This window comes from Pectinophora gossypiella, chromosome 13, assembly GCF_024362695.1.
Source record: "Pectinophora gossypiella chromosome 13, ilPecGoss1.1, whole genome shotgun sequence".
Classification (NCBI taxonomy): Eukaryota; Metazoa; Arthropoda; class Insecta; order Lepidoptera; family Gelechiidae; genus Pectinophora; species Pectinophora gossypiella.
Window position 1 is genome coordinate 8,807,563 of NC_065416.1, and position 17,233 is coordinate 8,824,795.

A 17,233-nucleotide genomic window follows, 5' to 3' on the forward strand; every position below is an offset into this window, starting at 1 on the left:
CAATATTAATCACAGCGAGCATAATGAAAATATCGGAACTTATCATCCCATGTCATCCGAACGGAACTTATAAGAAAAAGAATATTTATTTTACGATACAGCTAGTTCACTAAAGATTTCTGCACTCAGCACTTTAAATAAATTATTATAACATGCAGTAACTAATAGAATATAATCAATCGGTAGAAAGATAGGTAGTGGGAATAGTGGGATTTATTAAATTCTGTAATCGAAAAGAAAAAGATGGTGCAAGTTTGATCTAATTTGTAAAACGTATATATTTTTTATCACAATATAAACAGCAAAAAAGTCTAAAAAAGTTATGTAGTAGTGAAACATCGATTTCATAATATGTATTTGAAATGCATTCGATTAAACTTCAAAGGAAATATCGATTATCTGTCAGTTTGTTGTTTGTGACGTCACTGTTGGCATTTCTCTTCTCTTGATGCCGCCGCCTTCTGCTGCCGGTATCTACGTTCGGGATTTATTTTTCCTTGGCGCGAAATAAAACAATTCTTTAAAGTGTATCTTCAGAATGGCTGATATAAAAACGTTAGCTGTGAGGGGCATAAGAAGTTTTGGGCCCGACGAAAACGATGAACAACGTATTTCTTTTGAGAAGCCTCTAACCCTCATACTGGGACAAAATGGATGTGGAAAGACAACAATCATTGAATGTTTGCGATATGCTATTACGGGACAGATGCCTCCCGGTAGCCGAAATGAATGTTTCGTACATGATGCGAAAGTAAACAGGTCCACAGAGGTGCTAGGGCAAGTAAAACTCAAGGTAAGGCAGTTTTGTTATGTCGCCACGCTTTAGCGTACATTGTTGCTTTTGTACTGAATTGATCGCCAATGTTATTGTTGCAGATCATGAATGCGAAAGACAAGCAACTTGAAGTATCGAGGACGATGAAAGTCACTGCATTGGCAAAAAAGAAGACCAAGTTTCAAACATTGGATTCATTTTTATCTATGATTGATGAGCGTGGAAATACAAAGGATATTTCTTCGCGATGCGCTGATTTGGATTTTATAATGAACGAAGAACTAGGTATGTTAAGTATTATTCTCTTAAGAATTTGCTTCACTGCCTTTTCTTATTAAAATACCAAACAATGCATATTATAATAAATAAATAAATTATGTGACCATACTAACAATAGTAAAAGTAATCAAAACTCCTTTACAAAATTATTCCAGGTGTATCAAAAGCTATTTTGAATTCCGTAATATTCTGCCACCAAGAAGACTCGAGCTGGCCTCTTGACGAGGGTAAAAAAGTAAAAGAACGCTTTGATGAAATCTTTGATGCTGATAAATATAGTGACTGCTTTGATCGCCTGAGGAAGTTGCGAAAAGATTATATCCAAAATCTAAAACTTCTTGGTAAGCATTTATTAGTATTACTCTATTTATTAAGTTGTAATCAAATTAAAGCCATTGTTCGACAAAATGTATCTGAAATCATTTGCTTTGCATATATTCTTATTTATTTGTAAATTATGTAAGGCCTTGTAAAAATACTTAAGTCACATCTATGGATATTCTGTTACTGTTACAATATACACAAAAGAAATGTTATAAAGCCTAAATTAAATCAAAAAAATCTCAGAACTGGAAGTAACCCACTTGACTGAGAAGAAGCAGGAATTAGATAAGAGGAAGTTGGAAGTAGTCAATACAGAGACGAGCATATCTGAAACTGAGCTGAAGATATCTGAATTGAACCAGGAGTTGAAGCCAATATCTGAGAAGCTCACTGCCATTGAGACACTGCAGAAGAACCTTGTACAGTGGGAATCAAAGAAGGATAAGATTAAAAATAAGTATGAAAATGTTCTTTTTTTAAATAAATGTTTGACCATGAATTTATGATAAACTACTTAGTATAATAACCCTGACACCAGGGTAGACATGAGGTTGGTAATACACCTCACAACCCACACAATAAAATAAGACTAAATATATGACCTTATAAAAACCTTCCCCATAACTGAAGTTAAAAAGAAATCTGTACTTTAATTATGTAAATGGATGTTATTAAAAGTGTTATTTATTAATTGATATATTTCGCCAGGCTTGAACACAACAAAACTCAGGAAGAAGAGTTGAAGAAGGCAATCAAAACTATTTTCGAGGGTACACTTGAGGAATTGCAAGGAAATATTAGTAAGTGGTGTACTAAAAGTTGTACAGACATTTTACTACATTATTTAAGAGTAATTTTTAAACTTTTGCAAATTCTCTACATATAGAACAATACTTTCATCATTTTATTGTATTATTTAATTTCTTTACTCAAGGTAACTATGAATCCACTGGGAAAGCCAAACAGAAGGAGCTTACAGAGTCTTATAAGAAGATTACTTCCTTTAATAAGGATGAGGAGAAGATCGCCAATGAGAAAACCTCCAATGAAATGAAGTACAATAAACTGATCTTCCTTGAGAGTCAAAATCAGGAGAGAATTGATAAGAGAAACAAAGTTATTGTGGAGACCTGTAAAATTGCTGGTAAGTTTGAAATTCTGCATCATAACATAAAAAGCATTCATGACTCACAAACCTCCCCTAAATCAGGATATGTGGTATACTTCACCCTGCTCCATTGTGGAATTAAACATCAGTCACTGCATAAAATCAGTGACCAATGGAAAAGGTTCGACTATTACCGAACCAAATATTTGGCTGAACTACCTGGTTTCACGCTATATCTATGGTAAATCCCTAAAGAGAGTCTAGTTTTCTTAAAACCATATGAGGAAGCAAAATAACCAGTTCTCGGACTACTAACCGATCAGACTAACAAACTTCTATGGTTTTATAAAATATTGTTTAGATCAGTGAATGTGGTTAATGTAATTATATTCTCGCGCGATGAAATTATACCGAATATATGCGGCACAATAACCCAATATTCGGTCGTAGTGCCTATTACTGAATACCAAATGAATATTCAGCACATCTCTAGTAACTAATAATCAAATCACTTCTACTTCATGATCCTCAATAAATACTGTAACCTTATTAAAACACATAATACCGGGTTATTACCGCGTTAATGAGGGATATGAGACTCCCGATATTTCAACACTGTTGCAAGTGCCATGATCATGGGACGACTCAACCTACTATTAGACTACTGTAACCTATCCCTACCGCTTGATGAAGCCTCTCGTAGAGTGAACACCAGTGCTAAGAGTGGCTGCAAGTTGTCTATCAACTGGGCTGTGCCTTCCCCAATATGAATTACAGACATGATTTTATGGAGTTTCCTAAAATTGCTTATGTCCTCAAATTTATTGTACCTTGATTGTTCAGTGCCACGTTAATATCAAAACAAACTCTATAGGCCTGGAGACGCCAGAAACTATTGATACTAACGAGGAAGCTGAAAAGGGCATCTCAGATTTAACTGACAAAGTAAAGAGCTTGAAGGCAGAATTAAAAGAAATGAAACAAGCTGCCGACGCCGAGGAGAAGAAATACCAGCAAGTTGTGAACGAAACCCGCGATGCATTTGTAAGTAGATATAACTAGTATGTTACAATTTATTATACTATTTTCATTGTCTCCTAAACTTTAAAACACCTACCTGGAAGATTTCCATCTTTTGAATGCTATTTGAATTGTATTGTTGATAGTACCATCTGTATTCTACTTCGATAGTTCATTCTTCGCCATGTCAATGAAGAATCATGACATACTAATCCTTGGGAATTGTAGTAATAATATGTTAATCTGCAGTAGAATATTTTCCGAACCAGATCATGTAGAATAACTTAAGAGTACGTGGGCGCGTGAGTTTCACTTACGTCTTTCTTATTATACTCAGACTCGACACAAGCAGAAGATCTCTAACAAGGAGGTGGAAATAGCGACCGCGAGGAAAGATATCAATAAGTTGGAGAAGCAAATAACGGATGCGCATGATGCCAAAACTCGTCTCGAATTGCTGGAGCAGAAGTTGAACGACGCGGAAGAGTAAGTTACTTTTAAAATGAAATAACTGTAACTTAAGATACAGCGATACGGCTCACCAACTATCACATTGGTCTAACAGAAGGCTCAGTGAGGTGTGGGTACGTAGTTCACCTTGCGATGGATGTACCTCTTAACTACCCCAATTCATGAATATAGTCATGAGCATATGTTATGTAATTCAAGCAAATGTAAAGAAAACTGTAATAAACAACAGCATTACAAATATACTTTATCGAACCATTTACTTTATTGTAATGTAATGACATCGAGTATGTATTTAGCAAAAATAAGGCAATGGATCATATATGTTTGTATGAAAAGTAACATAATTGTCGTGAACATAAATTCGTTTATCCAGAGGGGAAGCTAAAGATATGAGAGAAAAGACAAAGTTATATTGACTAACTATTCCTATCCACAGAGAATATAAACAGGCCGATAGTGAACTGAATGCCGAGGAGTGTCAACAAGAGATCAATGAGGACGAGAAAGTTCTGGATCAGCATGAACAGGAACGCGACGAACTCGCAGAAAAGGTAACATGTACCTACATTCATTCATAAACTCGCTGCACACTCGCTGGTCTTTACTTATTTTTCTTATGACAATATTTAGTTCTGTTTCATTTATAAATATGTTCAAGTAACAATTTATTCTACAGATAACGAAACTACAAAAACATAGCGCAAAATTGAAAGAAAGGGATCTCCTTGAAGACCAATTGAAGCAAAAAGAGAAGCAGTTTGGCGTTCTGCAGAACAAACATAGAACAGCCCTTACTGACATCCTTGGTGAGATGCCAGTGAGCAACTTTGCTATGTCCGTAAACAAACTCGAAGCGAAAGTCAAGGGAGAGGTTGATGCTATGAAGAAAAAACTGAAGGCTAATGATAAAGAGGTAAGATCATTCACCGCTAGGTCTAGTCTTATAGTCTATGTGTCGGATAAATCAGTATTTATTTAGTCTAAAACCCAGTGGTTTCAGACTGCTAGACTGGGAACTTCTACGGAAGATGCAAGCGCAGATAATTCATTGTTAAACATTTCTAGTTCATTATTAACCTTGTGGTCCCCCAACAAAAATTAAGTCAATGTAGTCTCTGGTTAAAAAAGGTTAGTAACCACTGGTGTAGACTGTACGCTGAAACTCGCGCGCGGTGATTAAATATTATTTTAAAATGCCTGACAAATACTTAAACTTATTTAAATAACACTTACCTGCACACTTGTAAGATAGTATACATATATTTTGTTTCTAAAACATCTATTTTATATTTGTAGTTAACAAAACTGGAGACGGAGCGCAACCATGTAAGAGAGATGCTGAAAGACCGTCGCAGTGAACTGACCAAGGCAGAGGATAAGATGTACCAGGCCTGCGGTACGCAGACCTATGAGGCCACGCTTTCGAAACTCACCTCCTCTGTTGAAAAACTACAGGTTTGTCTTCTTGTCCAAACTATAACATAACTTTTGCCAGTTAACTAATCCCATTCGGTTTTTTTTTGTCACAGATTCTTTCGATATCCAGAGGCCATGGATAAAAGTGGCTAAATGTGAGGTTGTCTCAATAAAAGAATCAGTACTGTGACAATTCTAATGTAGCTTCAGACAAACAAGTAGCTGCTCAGTAAACTAAATATAATTAAGTATCGCCATCTCCTTTTCCCCCCTCTTTCTAATCCTACCTCCCTCTCTCCTTACAAATCATCATTATACTATTCTATTTCACAGGAGGAACAAAATATCCTTCAGTCATCGATGCACATTTTCGCTAAATACAAAAATCAACTAAAAGATAACAGCTGCTGTCCACTGTGTAACCGCGGCTTTGAAAATGAAACAGAGGTAAAAAAATATTTGCTATGTGAAATTCTATGAGATCTCTCTTGATATTACATGCATTCGTGTATACTATGTTACTATAGATTACTTGTATCTAAAACTCCAGAAGATTGATACCAATAATATTTCAATGGTGCTGGTTTTGACAGACTTCAACATGAATTAGACTACATAGTTCTATCTCTTTCTTGCATTTAAGTAAAGGACGACACTATCTTTAGAACGCCAGAATACAGCATGATACTCAACAAAAAACTGTTTTTATAGTTACGTCTGAAAAGTATCTTTTATACAATTTGATGAAATAAAGCTTCTTTTGTAGGTAACGGATCTGATATCCCATCTAACCTCTCAAGTGATGAATGTGCCAGCAAAGCTGGAGGAAGTGACTGAGGAACTACAAAGAACTTCAGCTAAGAAAGATGAGCTGCTAGGCTTAAAGACACTCAATGAGAAGATAACGAGCCTCAAAGAAAACGACATTCCGCAGTTGGAAACACGCCTTAGCGACGTTGATAAGGTAAGGAACTGCGCAATTTGTTGTAGCTGTTACGACCTTACCTCAGTAGGACAGCATGGTAGCGTTACTAACAAAATGTATGCAGTTTTATAGAGGGTGCCCTCACCTAATTGCGCAACCAATGTGATGCCGCCAACGGAATCCCGCACAATATACCGTTGGTGACGCCAGTGAGTTAGGGCCATTAGTGTTAAATACACATCTGCTGTGGTTTTATTTGGAGTGTGATGAGATTTTTCTTGCCTTCAGCTTTCCTAGAAAGTAGTACTCTACTTTCTCTAAAAGGCACTGAAATGCCCACTGCTAGAAATGAAATTGCGTCAATAATATCAGGACTTTCGTAATCTGAATACGGATTTCTATAGTTGCGAGTAAGTTGTCTCCTACTCCTAACTGTCTTAATATTCGCAATCATATCACTGAACTGAGCGCTTCAATTGCCCGTAGTTGTTTACATTCATAATCCTCCTGTTTAACTCGTGCGCAACTGTACCTCGCTGATAAGCAACACCCTGGATTATAATACTGTGTCATAATTGTGTTGTAGAAAATCTCAGACTTGCAAGAGGCCATGGAGCAAGTGAAGCAGTCAATGAAGGAGCCGGAGCAGAAGCAGCAGACTGCCAAGCAGATCCAGGGCGAGATGCCGCTACTAGACAAGTTCGTGCAGGAGATCAAGACCGCCACCAGAGATGTGAGTGTTTATATTGCAATTAGGTTCGAGTTTGACTACCATCTCATCTGGTAAGTGGTGGTCACTCACTGGTGATGACCAGTGAGTTGAAGTGATGATGAGTGACATCACTCAACGCTGCTGACGTGCTTAGTGACGTATCAGACTACCGAGCAGATCCAGGGCCAGATGCTGCTGCTAGACAAGTTTGTGCAGGAAATCAAGACCGGCACCGGTTTGACCAATATCTCACCTCATTATAGCTGACGATGTGACTTACCAAGTAAAAGGCAGTAAACTGAACTACTACTGTAGTTGGACCAGTAGATGTAGGACATTTTTTACCGACTTCAAAAAAGGAGGAGGTTCTCAATTCGACCGTATATTTTTTTTTTTTTTTTTTTTTTTTTTATGTTTGTTCGGGCATATCTTCGTCGTATATGAACCGATTTTGATAATTCTTTTTTTGTTTGAAAGGAGATATACCCAAGGGGGTCCCATGTCAAGGAAGTCAGGATCTGATGATGGAAGACCAGAGAAATGGAGGGGAATTTTCAAAAATCGTAGGAGCGACTAGTGCGTTTGTAAAGTCATATTGATCGGATCGATCTTTAGGCTTCGGGAAAACTTCCCGGCCTTCGAAAACTGGTCAGCATCAGGGAGATACCCTATGGCCTGGCAAAACTATACAACCTGGAGCAATTTTTCTTTCACGAAACGTATTTAAATCTTGATCAAATCCAATCGCCGGTGCAAAAAAACAAAATGGCGGAAAAAAAAGATGGCCGCCATACAAAATTTTGTCGATTTTGGAAGAAGCCCGTTTGGGTAAAAATAATGTATGGGGCGCTTACTCAAAACGTCATGTAGAGTACGGAAATACTTTCTGATCACCAAAAACTGCTCCGCATCAGAGAGATACTCTACGGCCTGGCAAAACTATCGCACGTGAACCAATATTTCTTTCAGAGCACTTATTTAAATCTTGGTCAAATTCCATAGCGCGTAAAAAAAAAACAAAATGGCGGAAAAACAAGATGGCCGCCATACACAATTTTGTTTTTTCAGAAAATGTCTCGGGATATAAAATATATATCGGGGTTGTGGTCGGATCGTCATGTTAAGTATGGAAATACTTCCCAATTTTCGAAAACTGCTCCGCATCAGGGTGACACCCTACGGCCTGGCGAAACTATCACACCTGAACCAATTTTTCTTTCACGAAACCTATTTAAATCTTGGTCGAATTTAATGGCCGGTGAAAAAAATACAAAATGGCGAAAAAACTAGATGGCCGCCATACAAAATTTTGTTTTTCCAGAAAATGTCTTGGGGGTAAAAATGATGTATAGGCGTGTGATCGGAACGTCATCTTTGAAAACTGCTCCCAATCAGGGAGACATCCTACGGCCTGGCAAACCTATTGCACCTGGATTTTGTTTGTTTCCACGACACCCATTTTAATCTTGGTCAAATTCTGTCGCCGGTGAAAAAGAACAAAGTGGCGGAAAAACAAGATGGCCGCCATACGAAGAGGGACAGTTTCGAATAAACAGGACACGCGAGCTGCTTTAGCAGCGAGCGAACCACGCGAAATCTACTGTATCTATATGTATGCGTGAGTGTGTATGATAGCAGCTTCCACTGACAACCACATGTGTGTATGTACACATACACATGTGTGTGTGTGTGTGCGTGTGTGTGCGCGCGCGCGCGTGTGTGTGTGTGTGTGTGTGTGTGCGTGTGTCTGTGTGTGTGCGTGTATCTGTGTGTGTGCGTGTATCTGTGTGTGTGCGTGTGTACGTGCGCGTGTGCTCGTGTGCGTTAGCGCGTGTGTGAGTGTGTGTGTGTGTAAACATGTTCATCAATAATAATTGTGATCACTACTAATAATATATTATATTATTATATATGAATATAAATCAGAACCTTCGACGATCTGGTGAAGGTCGCGGGAAGCCGCTGGATGATGATAAATCAGAAAATCTGTCTGTCTGCATCCTTGCTCGGTCTAACCATCACTTAAAATCATAAAATAAAATAAAAATTTTAACAAAAAAAAAACCGACTTCAAACGCAAAACTAAAAAGCAATAAATAAATTTACTTCGCACAAAGTAATTAGTACGTATTTTCAATTAGTTAATTATTTTATAATTCTGAAGTCGGTGCCAAGTAAATGCTACAACAACCCTACTACAATATCAAATTACTATGTACACACAATATTGTTTAATACCTATATCAAAGCAATTACAAAACAATGTCAAACAAAAAATTACAAAACAATCAGTATTGAAAAATATATGAATCGGTACTTCGTTGTAGCATTTCCTTGGCACCGGCTTCAGAATTATAAAATAATTAACTAATTGAAAATACGTACTAATTACTTTGTGCGAAGTAAATTTATTTATTGCTTTTTAGTTTTGCGTTTGAAGTCGGTTTTTTTTTTGTTAAAATTTTTATTTTTGCGTCTAGTCTTGGTCAAAGTTTAATTTGAATCGGATCCATGTGACATTTCTTTTCAGTTCGAATCAGCAAAGTCGCAATGCGAAGGTGTAGAGATGGACATGACTGTGGACGAGGCGACGGCTAAGCAAGCAGAGTTAAAGCAGAAGATAACCACGCTGAAGGCGCGCATCAAGGCCACGCAGTCCAAACTGAACCAGCACAGCAAGAAGATGCGCCAGATGGCCGACAAGAAAAACAAAATCAAAGAGGAACTGCTCAATATACAGAAAAAGGTAGAGTAATATACTTACTTTAAGCTTTATCAGAACATTTGCGCGTACATGGCGCATCGAATGCTGAACGAATGAATGTTTTTTTTATCTTGCATACAATCTCCGGATACGATTTAGACCAGTCTTTAGTTTTTTGTGATATAGATTTTACGCAGAACCGTCATAAGCCTGGACTTTATAATTCTGGTTTATACCTGGTACTTACTTAAAAGTATGGTTTTATAAGGAGTAGAGTTGGGATATTAAGGGGGTCCGATTTCGATTTCGGCTCGGCAACTTTTAGATCAGAGACCGAGCATTATAGAGCAATTAGAAAGAAGAATTGGCATATGAATATAACCCTATAGATACAAAAATGCGCGAGGATTATTGCTCAATGTCCTTGCGCCTTCCACACACACACATCATATTTTTTTGTGAAATCACCTTTCATATTGCTCGATGAGACCATCTAAGTCTTGTTTTATATTGGCGTCAAGTCACGTAAATTCGAGTAAATGTAATGATTGCAGCCACACCAATCTATAGAAAATAGGAACTATAATTGTTATTACCTTACCTTTTTATTAACATTGACATTTATTCCAAAAGGTGCAAGAAATTGTGAACTTGCAAGAAAACAAGAAGCAAATCGAGGAGAACCGCGAGAGATTCGTGAAAGAACTGCAAGAACTACAAGACGGTGTCGCGCCGCTCGAGGCTGAACTCCGAGAAAAGGAGAGTGAGAAGAACAACATTGTAAATAAGAACAGGTATGAACCAAGACTCAACACCTTTTTTACTTCTTTTCGCATACTTTCTTCGTAAATATCCAAAGCAACCTTTATAATCTTGCTACTACAGGGGATTTTTTTTCTGTTTTTACCGGTCTGCCCCAGAAGGAATGTTTTTTATCGGTATATGTCGGGAAATGGGTTTGCACATAGTCACTACTCCTGATTGTAAAGCTAGGGCCAAACTATTTCCCAGAATCACGATGATGATTGATGAACAGACTTAGAGTAGAATAACCATTGAATTATATTTAAATACTTCTTTGCAGGAGCTCAATTGAATTGAAGAACTTGTCCATACAGAACATAGTCAACTCGTTTGACAAAGTGAAGTCTATTGACTCTGAGATCAGACAACATAAAGAGAGGAACATCCAGCGCGAAATGGACAAGATAAAGGAAGCTAATGAGAAACTGATGGAGAAACAGAAGCAGATCATGATCGACAGGGACGCACTCACAAAACGAATTGATACTTTGAAAGATGAACTCGCTAAACAAGAGGTAGGAATGCATGTTCCAATTTGAATGGATTGAATATTCGTGTTCTTTTTAGTTCTTGTCACCGCCCGGGACGGGAGACGTAGACACGCACTGATTGGCGGATTGTATCCGCCAATTAGTAAGCCCCAGCCCCGCCGCCCCCTCCCCCCTCCTAACCGCTCGCATACCTCAGGCGGTGACAACTTGCGCGCAGCCTAGACACATATATCATTTCTGATTTGTCAGATCCATGCACTGGCGTGAAATATACAGATCAGTGGATCCATGTGATAAAAAACAACACCTTTTTTACTTCTTTACTAGTTTCTTTCACATGTTTCTAAACATCGTTTATTGACCAGGTTATGCCATATACCGTTTACCATATACCGTTTATTTTCAATCCGTAACAGATTTACAAACGCGACCTAGAAGATAACCTGAAGTTGAGGAAAGCTCAAACAGAGATAGAGAATTGTGCCAAAGAGGAAGCGGAGATTAATGAGAAGTTGAGTGGAGTGAACACGGAGATGTTGGAAGAGAAAGGGCCTCTCATCACGCAGCAGACGAAGCTGTTCCGAGAGAAGGCGCAGAACGAAGGACTGATGCAGGGGTACCAGGTATTGTGTATATACATTTTGTGTACCTATCACATTTTTTATTAAAAATAACTTCGCGATTGACCTTAATCACACACGGTAAGTAAAGATGTGACCTAATTGGTGCAAGCTAAGCTAGTAAATGCCTAATGACTCCAGCTTGGAAGATTATGGTTTTGCAATGAAGGGCAGGCTACTACCGTGGAATAGCTAGTATACTACTCCTAGGCCTACTAGCAGACTTCGGTTATAACGGTAGGTATAGCAAGTTCATCCCCTGAAACGGTAAACCTAACCATGGTGGTTGGTCATAAGGTCGCTAACCGATTTTGGTGTTAGATGAAGGTTCTTGGAGCCCCGTGTTGCTCTATGCTAAGGTTATAAGTATTTGATAATGGGACTTCTTGACATATATCTCTTTACAGGAAAGACTGAAACAATTGAGAAATGAACTGAAGAAATCTCAAAATAAAGACATAGAGAAGAAATTCAGGGAAAAATTCTACGAGTTGCAAGTGACAAAAACTATTGATAAGGACATTCAGAACTATGCTGTGGCGCTCGAGAAATGTCTCATGGAGTTCCACAGAGAAAAGATGGAGCATATCAATCTCATCATTAGGTATGCTGCTCTTGAGTCTCAGGATATAAGCTTTACATTAAATAAATTTTGAATTTGTTTTTTTCTGTAAGTGAAAAACTGTTGTTGGTATGTTATAATGATGAAAGATGTTATTCGTTAACATTATTACAGGGAGATGTGGCGCAAGATTTATAGAGGAAATGATATAGATTACATTGAGATCAAAACTGAAGGTAGCATGTCAACAGAATCAGACCGTCGTAAATATGATTACAGGCAAGTATTATTAGTAAATATTTTTTTTTTTTTCCCTTGTTATCTGCCATCAGTCGCTAGACTATTATCAGATTTGTTCTGTTATTTTCACTGTTTTGAACTATACAGCCAGCACTGCATTGTCCATTAGTCTGTAAGTACATTCGCACGTTTCAGTCTTTTTATGTCCCAAGAGGATAGGAGGGAGTTGGCTAAAGGATTAGGATGGTGGACCAAGTGTTCCTTGTGTACTGTTTTACGCTGCTGTGCTTCTTCAGCGACAGTAGGCATTTCTAGGTAGCTGTGCAATTCATCCATTCTGGTGAACCAGGGTGAATTGCAAATTGTTTTAAATATGTTATTTTGTACACGTTGGATGCGTTGAATGTTGCTTTTGCTAGCAGTTGACCAAATTTCTATACCGTACAACCAGATAGGTTTTAGGATAGCACAGTAAATCATGACTTTGTTGCGAAGCGACAAGGTTGACTGTCTGCCAAGCAGCCAAAGCAAGTTCCGGAAACGGTTGTTAATGGTGTTTCTTTTATGAGTGATATGTTCACTCCAGGTCAGCCGTCGGTCGAGGTGGAATCCCAAGTATTTTACGCCGTTTTTCCGAGGGAGTGGTTCGTGGCCTAACTTCACTAGTGGACAGTCACCTCTGCGGAGAGCGAATGTTATGTGGTGTGACTTAGAAGCACTAGCTTTAATTTTCCAGTAAATATATAACCAGAAAAAATGCCAAAAATGAGGAAAACATTCTTATGATATTTATTATTTTAGAGTCGTTCAATGTAAGAATGGTGTGGAGATAGACATGCGAGGAAGGTGCAGTGCCGGCCAAAAGGTTTTGGCTTGCTTAATCATCCGGTTGGCTCTCGCCGAAACATTTAGCTCCAGGTATTTATCATTTTATACAACAGTACAATAGACAATTAATAAAACGTTTTGATTTACTCAATTTCTCGTTACAGGTTTGGAATCTTAGCACTTGATGAACCTACAACCAATTTAGACCACGAAAATGTCAGAAGTCTCTGCTCAGCTCTGGGTGAAATAGTGCAGGAGCGCATGAGACAAAAGAACTTCATGTTCATTATTATTACGCACGATAAGGAGTTCATCGAATCCCTCGGTAACATAGACAAAGTTACACATTACTATGAAGTATCAAGAAATGAAGATGGTAAATCCAGAATCAAGAGAATTAGGTTTTCCTAAACTGTAATACATTTGGTGAATTTAGCCATTCCCTATAATTTTTAAGTTTAAAGTTTGTATTTTCTTAGTGTAAGAATTAAGAAGGCTTTGCCTTACCTATAATTCAATGTCTTGAATATTACAATTGTAAGAGATTTATGATAATTAAACTTTTCTATTCTTTATAACCTCTCTTCTTCCTACTGAGGTCATTGGTGGTCGCGTAATAAAATTCGAACTATTTAACATATCATTTTAATGGCTTTCTTAATTTATAAATAACAATGAAATAATGACGAAATTAATTGATAACTAATCCAGTAATACTATTCAAAGGTTCACAAATTGAAACCTGGTCTATATGCAATATCTTGCTTTCTTGGAGGACTGTGAGCGTGACGCCCAGTAGTTCGGCCACTTGGGTCGACGGGAACGACTGCGACAAACATTTTGTAATGTATGGAACTAAGTCTTCGGTAAAACATACACAGAGCGCCACAAAGTTCTGCCTTTCCACATCTGTGAAGGCCTGTTGTTCTCTTTGATAATATCCCATCAATATTTGAACAGCTTTTTCAAATGACTTTCTAAATGAAGTGTATACCTCTTTTACAATGTTCAAAGGAGCTGTAACCCTCAAAGAATTTAGAACTGTTAACATACCATTGCAATATTCAGCTAAGGGATAATAGTCGAGCAAATTCTCGGGTGGTCCAGTTGACGGGTTCTCATTGATTGGTCTTGGTACATTTTTTATACTTGGAACTTTGTATGACTTCATTTGGTTATCAAAATGTGTGTCTGCTTTTTCTAACCCAGTGTGGAATTGTGCGACGACATTGTTCCGAAACAGCGGCGTCAAGACACATCTCATGTCAGCACCCACTCTTCCAAATGACAAACACAGATACATGCACTGGTTCAGTAAAGATTCAAAACTCGATTCGTCTTCCTTTGGCAGATCGGTGTTGAGGACATTAGCTAATACTTCCACCTGAAATATTGAAAAACATGTCTAAATATTATTTAAACACTTGCTGATATTTCTAAAGCCATAGACTAAGTAGGGCACTGAAAATCAGGAATGCATACATATGAAAGCCCAAATAGAAGGAAACAGTAGAAAAACATTTGCTTATCAAGTTTAAGGCCAAGATCAAAATAAAAACCTTTTTACCTTTTGTTTTAACCAGCAAGATAGTGCACTAGTACCACTCAACTCATCTTCTCTCACTTTAGATTCTTGTGCATCAGACAGGAATATGGATTTGTGCTGTGTCAACACATTAAACAGATGGATCCTGTGTAACTCGACTATTCTTCTCAAAAGCCTTTCTGATGCTGAAACATAAGACATTGGTGCTCATTCCAGTACATCACTAATTTTCTTTTAAGTTATAAGTAGCTGTCATTTGTTGTCCACCGAAAGGAAAAGGACAGGTAATCAACAGGCATAAAATTTATGAATTACACATATATTTGGCAGAAATTTATACAACCCTATTTTATAATGACAGGTTATGGTCAAAATAAGTATATATGAAACATAAACCTACTTTCAGTACTTCTGGCATCTTCCAATGCCTTTTCGAACCAAGCATTTCTCGCCTTCAAGAAATGTAAATGTAGTCCATCAGTGACAGCACTAGATTTGTTTCCAGTTGTATATTGCAAAGTATTCTGATCATCATCTGTTGACCTGTACACAGTATTCGCGCGGCGAAGGTAACCTAGAATCTAAATATGCTTATTTTGAATATAATATATTGACTTGCCTAAGGGATAGGCTCAGGTGAGAGCCTTCAGCGCGCCCCATTTGTCCGGCCAAGTAGTTAATGCCATCTGTGGCAAATCTACAATAAGTCACGTCAAAAAAAAACTAAGGGATAGGTACACGAAAGCACCTATGAGACTGGCATAATCACTCAGGGTGTTCAAAGCCTCTTTAAAAATAAGAATAAAAAATAATATATTGACAATAAAGTCATTTGCCTAAGGATTACAAGAAAGCACCAATGAGTCTGGCATGATCAGCCAAGGCACCCAAAGGCTCGTAAAAATTAGAAACAAAATTTCTGTTGTTTTTCTTTACCTGTAAACATTGAGGCAGGGGCAAATCATAGCGCAGTTGATTGAATAGATGATATAGAGTTTCAAACCAGAGTGTCATTATCTCATTTGTTGTGTTCTGAAATTAAAATATGAGTTATCAGACATTGAAACATATTAACCTCTCATCTGCCGAGATTCCAGACACAATAGATTTTACATTGTGTCTGGTCGAGATCTGCGTTCTGGCGTTCGAAAGATTAAACATTTTTTTTATTTGTGTACAGACCTGCACTATAGGTATTTCTGAATATCTTTTAGACAAGTTACGAATGAATGTAAAGATGTCAAGGGCACTCTCATAGTCTTCAGCATTGAGGGCTTCACGCATGAGGGATGGTAGCTCTAGTAACTCCAACAGCTTGTCACTCTGGTTACGAATAGAGCTGTATCGACTGAAAATATAATCAGTTTAGACTGTTATAATTTAAACATATTTAAGATGCATCAAGTTTCAAAGACAGAAAGTTTTTTTTATTTGATAGCATTTATAGAAGAAAAATAAATAAATTGTACCTTTTCTCTTTAACAATATTCCCTGCCATCTGTGAAAACTTTTCACATTCTTGAATAAAATCAGGTGTTGTTCCAAGAAAGGTTTCCAAGGCATCTTTAGACTTGCCTAAATCCTTCATAATGGTTCGAGAAATCTCTGCCGTCTCCACAAAAGTCTTATAGTTAGTAAAGGCCAAGTCTTGAGTCTGCTCCGTCAACTGTTTCATTTCTTCACTTAACCTCTCAGGCTCTTTCCGTACATGTTCCCAATTCTGAGAACCCAGCTTTTTTATATAGTCTGAGACATCAGAAAAGTACTCTGGTGTTTCTAAAATTAATATAGAAACATCAATTTAATAAATTGTATTTGAAATTCAATCAATATCTATGGAAAATTAATTTTCTTCATATTTTTCAATAATGATATTAAAGGTAAGTGTCGGGAAGATTGATCTGTATAAATGGGATCTGTATAAATTTAATTGCTGGAAAATATTGAAACACTACATAAAAATGAAATAAAATTGTAGATGACTATAATTTACCTGTTGTAGAATTTGGGAAGAGTAACTGGGTAAGTTCCTTCAATTCTTGAGCCATGGTGGAAACTAGACTTCGGCACTTATAATTTATAATACTTAAACGTATAAAATTCTAGATATTTTACAGGAAAACTTGCAAAATCAAAATAACAAAGTTTACGTTTTATTTGCCAACTTGAGGCTATATTCATTTCATAAAATATTGTCTCGTAATCTGACGTAAATGCAAAAATAACATATCAACTACATTTCATAAAACTAATAGATATATATTTTTACGAATAATTTATATAACTTGCCACTGAATTTTATATTTCTTGTTGGATGTTTGCATTTTATGATGTATTATATTATTATAGAATGGCATGCATGTATAAACGTATACGTCTGTGTAAATTATTACGATGAAACGAAATAC

At 37.2% G+C, this 17,233-nt stretch overlaps 2 protein-coding genes across 2 annotated transcripts; one reads left to right on the forward strand and one right to left on the reverse strand.

Moving 5' to 3' along the window:
• The first annotated feature begins 428 nt into the window (after window positions 1-428).
• Window positions 429-13,857, forward strand: LOC126372064 (DNA repair protein RAD50). The gene is made up of 22 exons (XM_050017588.1): window positions 429-793; window positions 877-1,060; window positions 1,210-1,395; window positions 1,622-1,835; window positions 2,087-2,178; window positions 2,313-2,522; window positions 3,361-3,530; window positions 3,844-3,992; window positions 4,414-4,528; window positions 4,654-4,890; window positions 5,274-5,432; window positions 5,727-5,840; window positions 6,160-6,357; window positions 6,905-7,051; window positions 9,561-9,776; window positions 10,368-10,528; window positions 10,819-11,053; window positions 11,446-11,652; window positions 12,057-12,253; window positions 12,386-12,490; window positions 13,253-13,369; window positions 13,444-13,857. The coding sequence occupies exons 1-22, from the start codon at window positions 539-541 to the stop codon at window positions 13,688-13,690; spliced, it is 3,915 nt and encodes a 1,304-aa protein (XP_049873545.1). The 5' UTR covers window positions 429-538; the 3' UTR covers window positions 13,691-13,857.
• A 51-nt stretch (window positions 13,858-13,908) lies between these two features.
• Window positions 13,909-17,010, reverse strand: LOC126372065 (conserved oligomeric Golgi complex subunit 8). The gene is made up of 7 exons (XM_050017589.1): window positions 16,819-17,010; window positions 16,295-16,601; window positions 16,008-16,173; window positions 15,762-15,857; window positions 15,226-15,406; window positions 14,847-15,010; window positions 13,909-14,663 (listed from the first exon to the last, which is right to left on the reverse strand). Exons 1-7 carry the CDS (start codon window positions 16,871-16,873, stop codon window positions 13,971-13,973), a joined length of 1,662 nt encoding a protein of 553 aa, XP_049873546.1. The 5' UTR covers window positions 16,874-17,010; the 3' UTR covers window positions 13,909-13,970.
• Window positions 17,011-17,233: the final 223 nt, after the last annotated feature.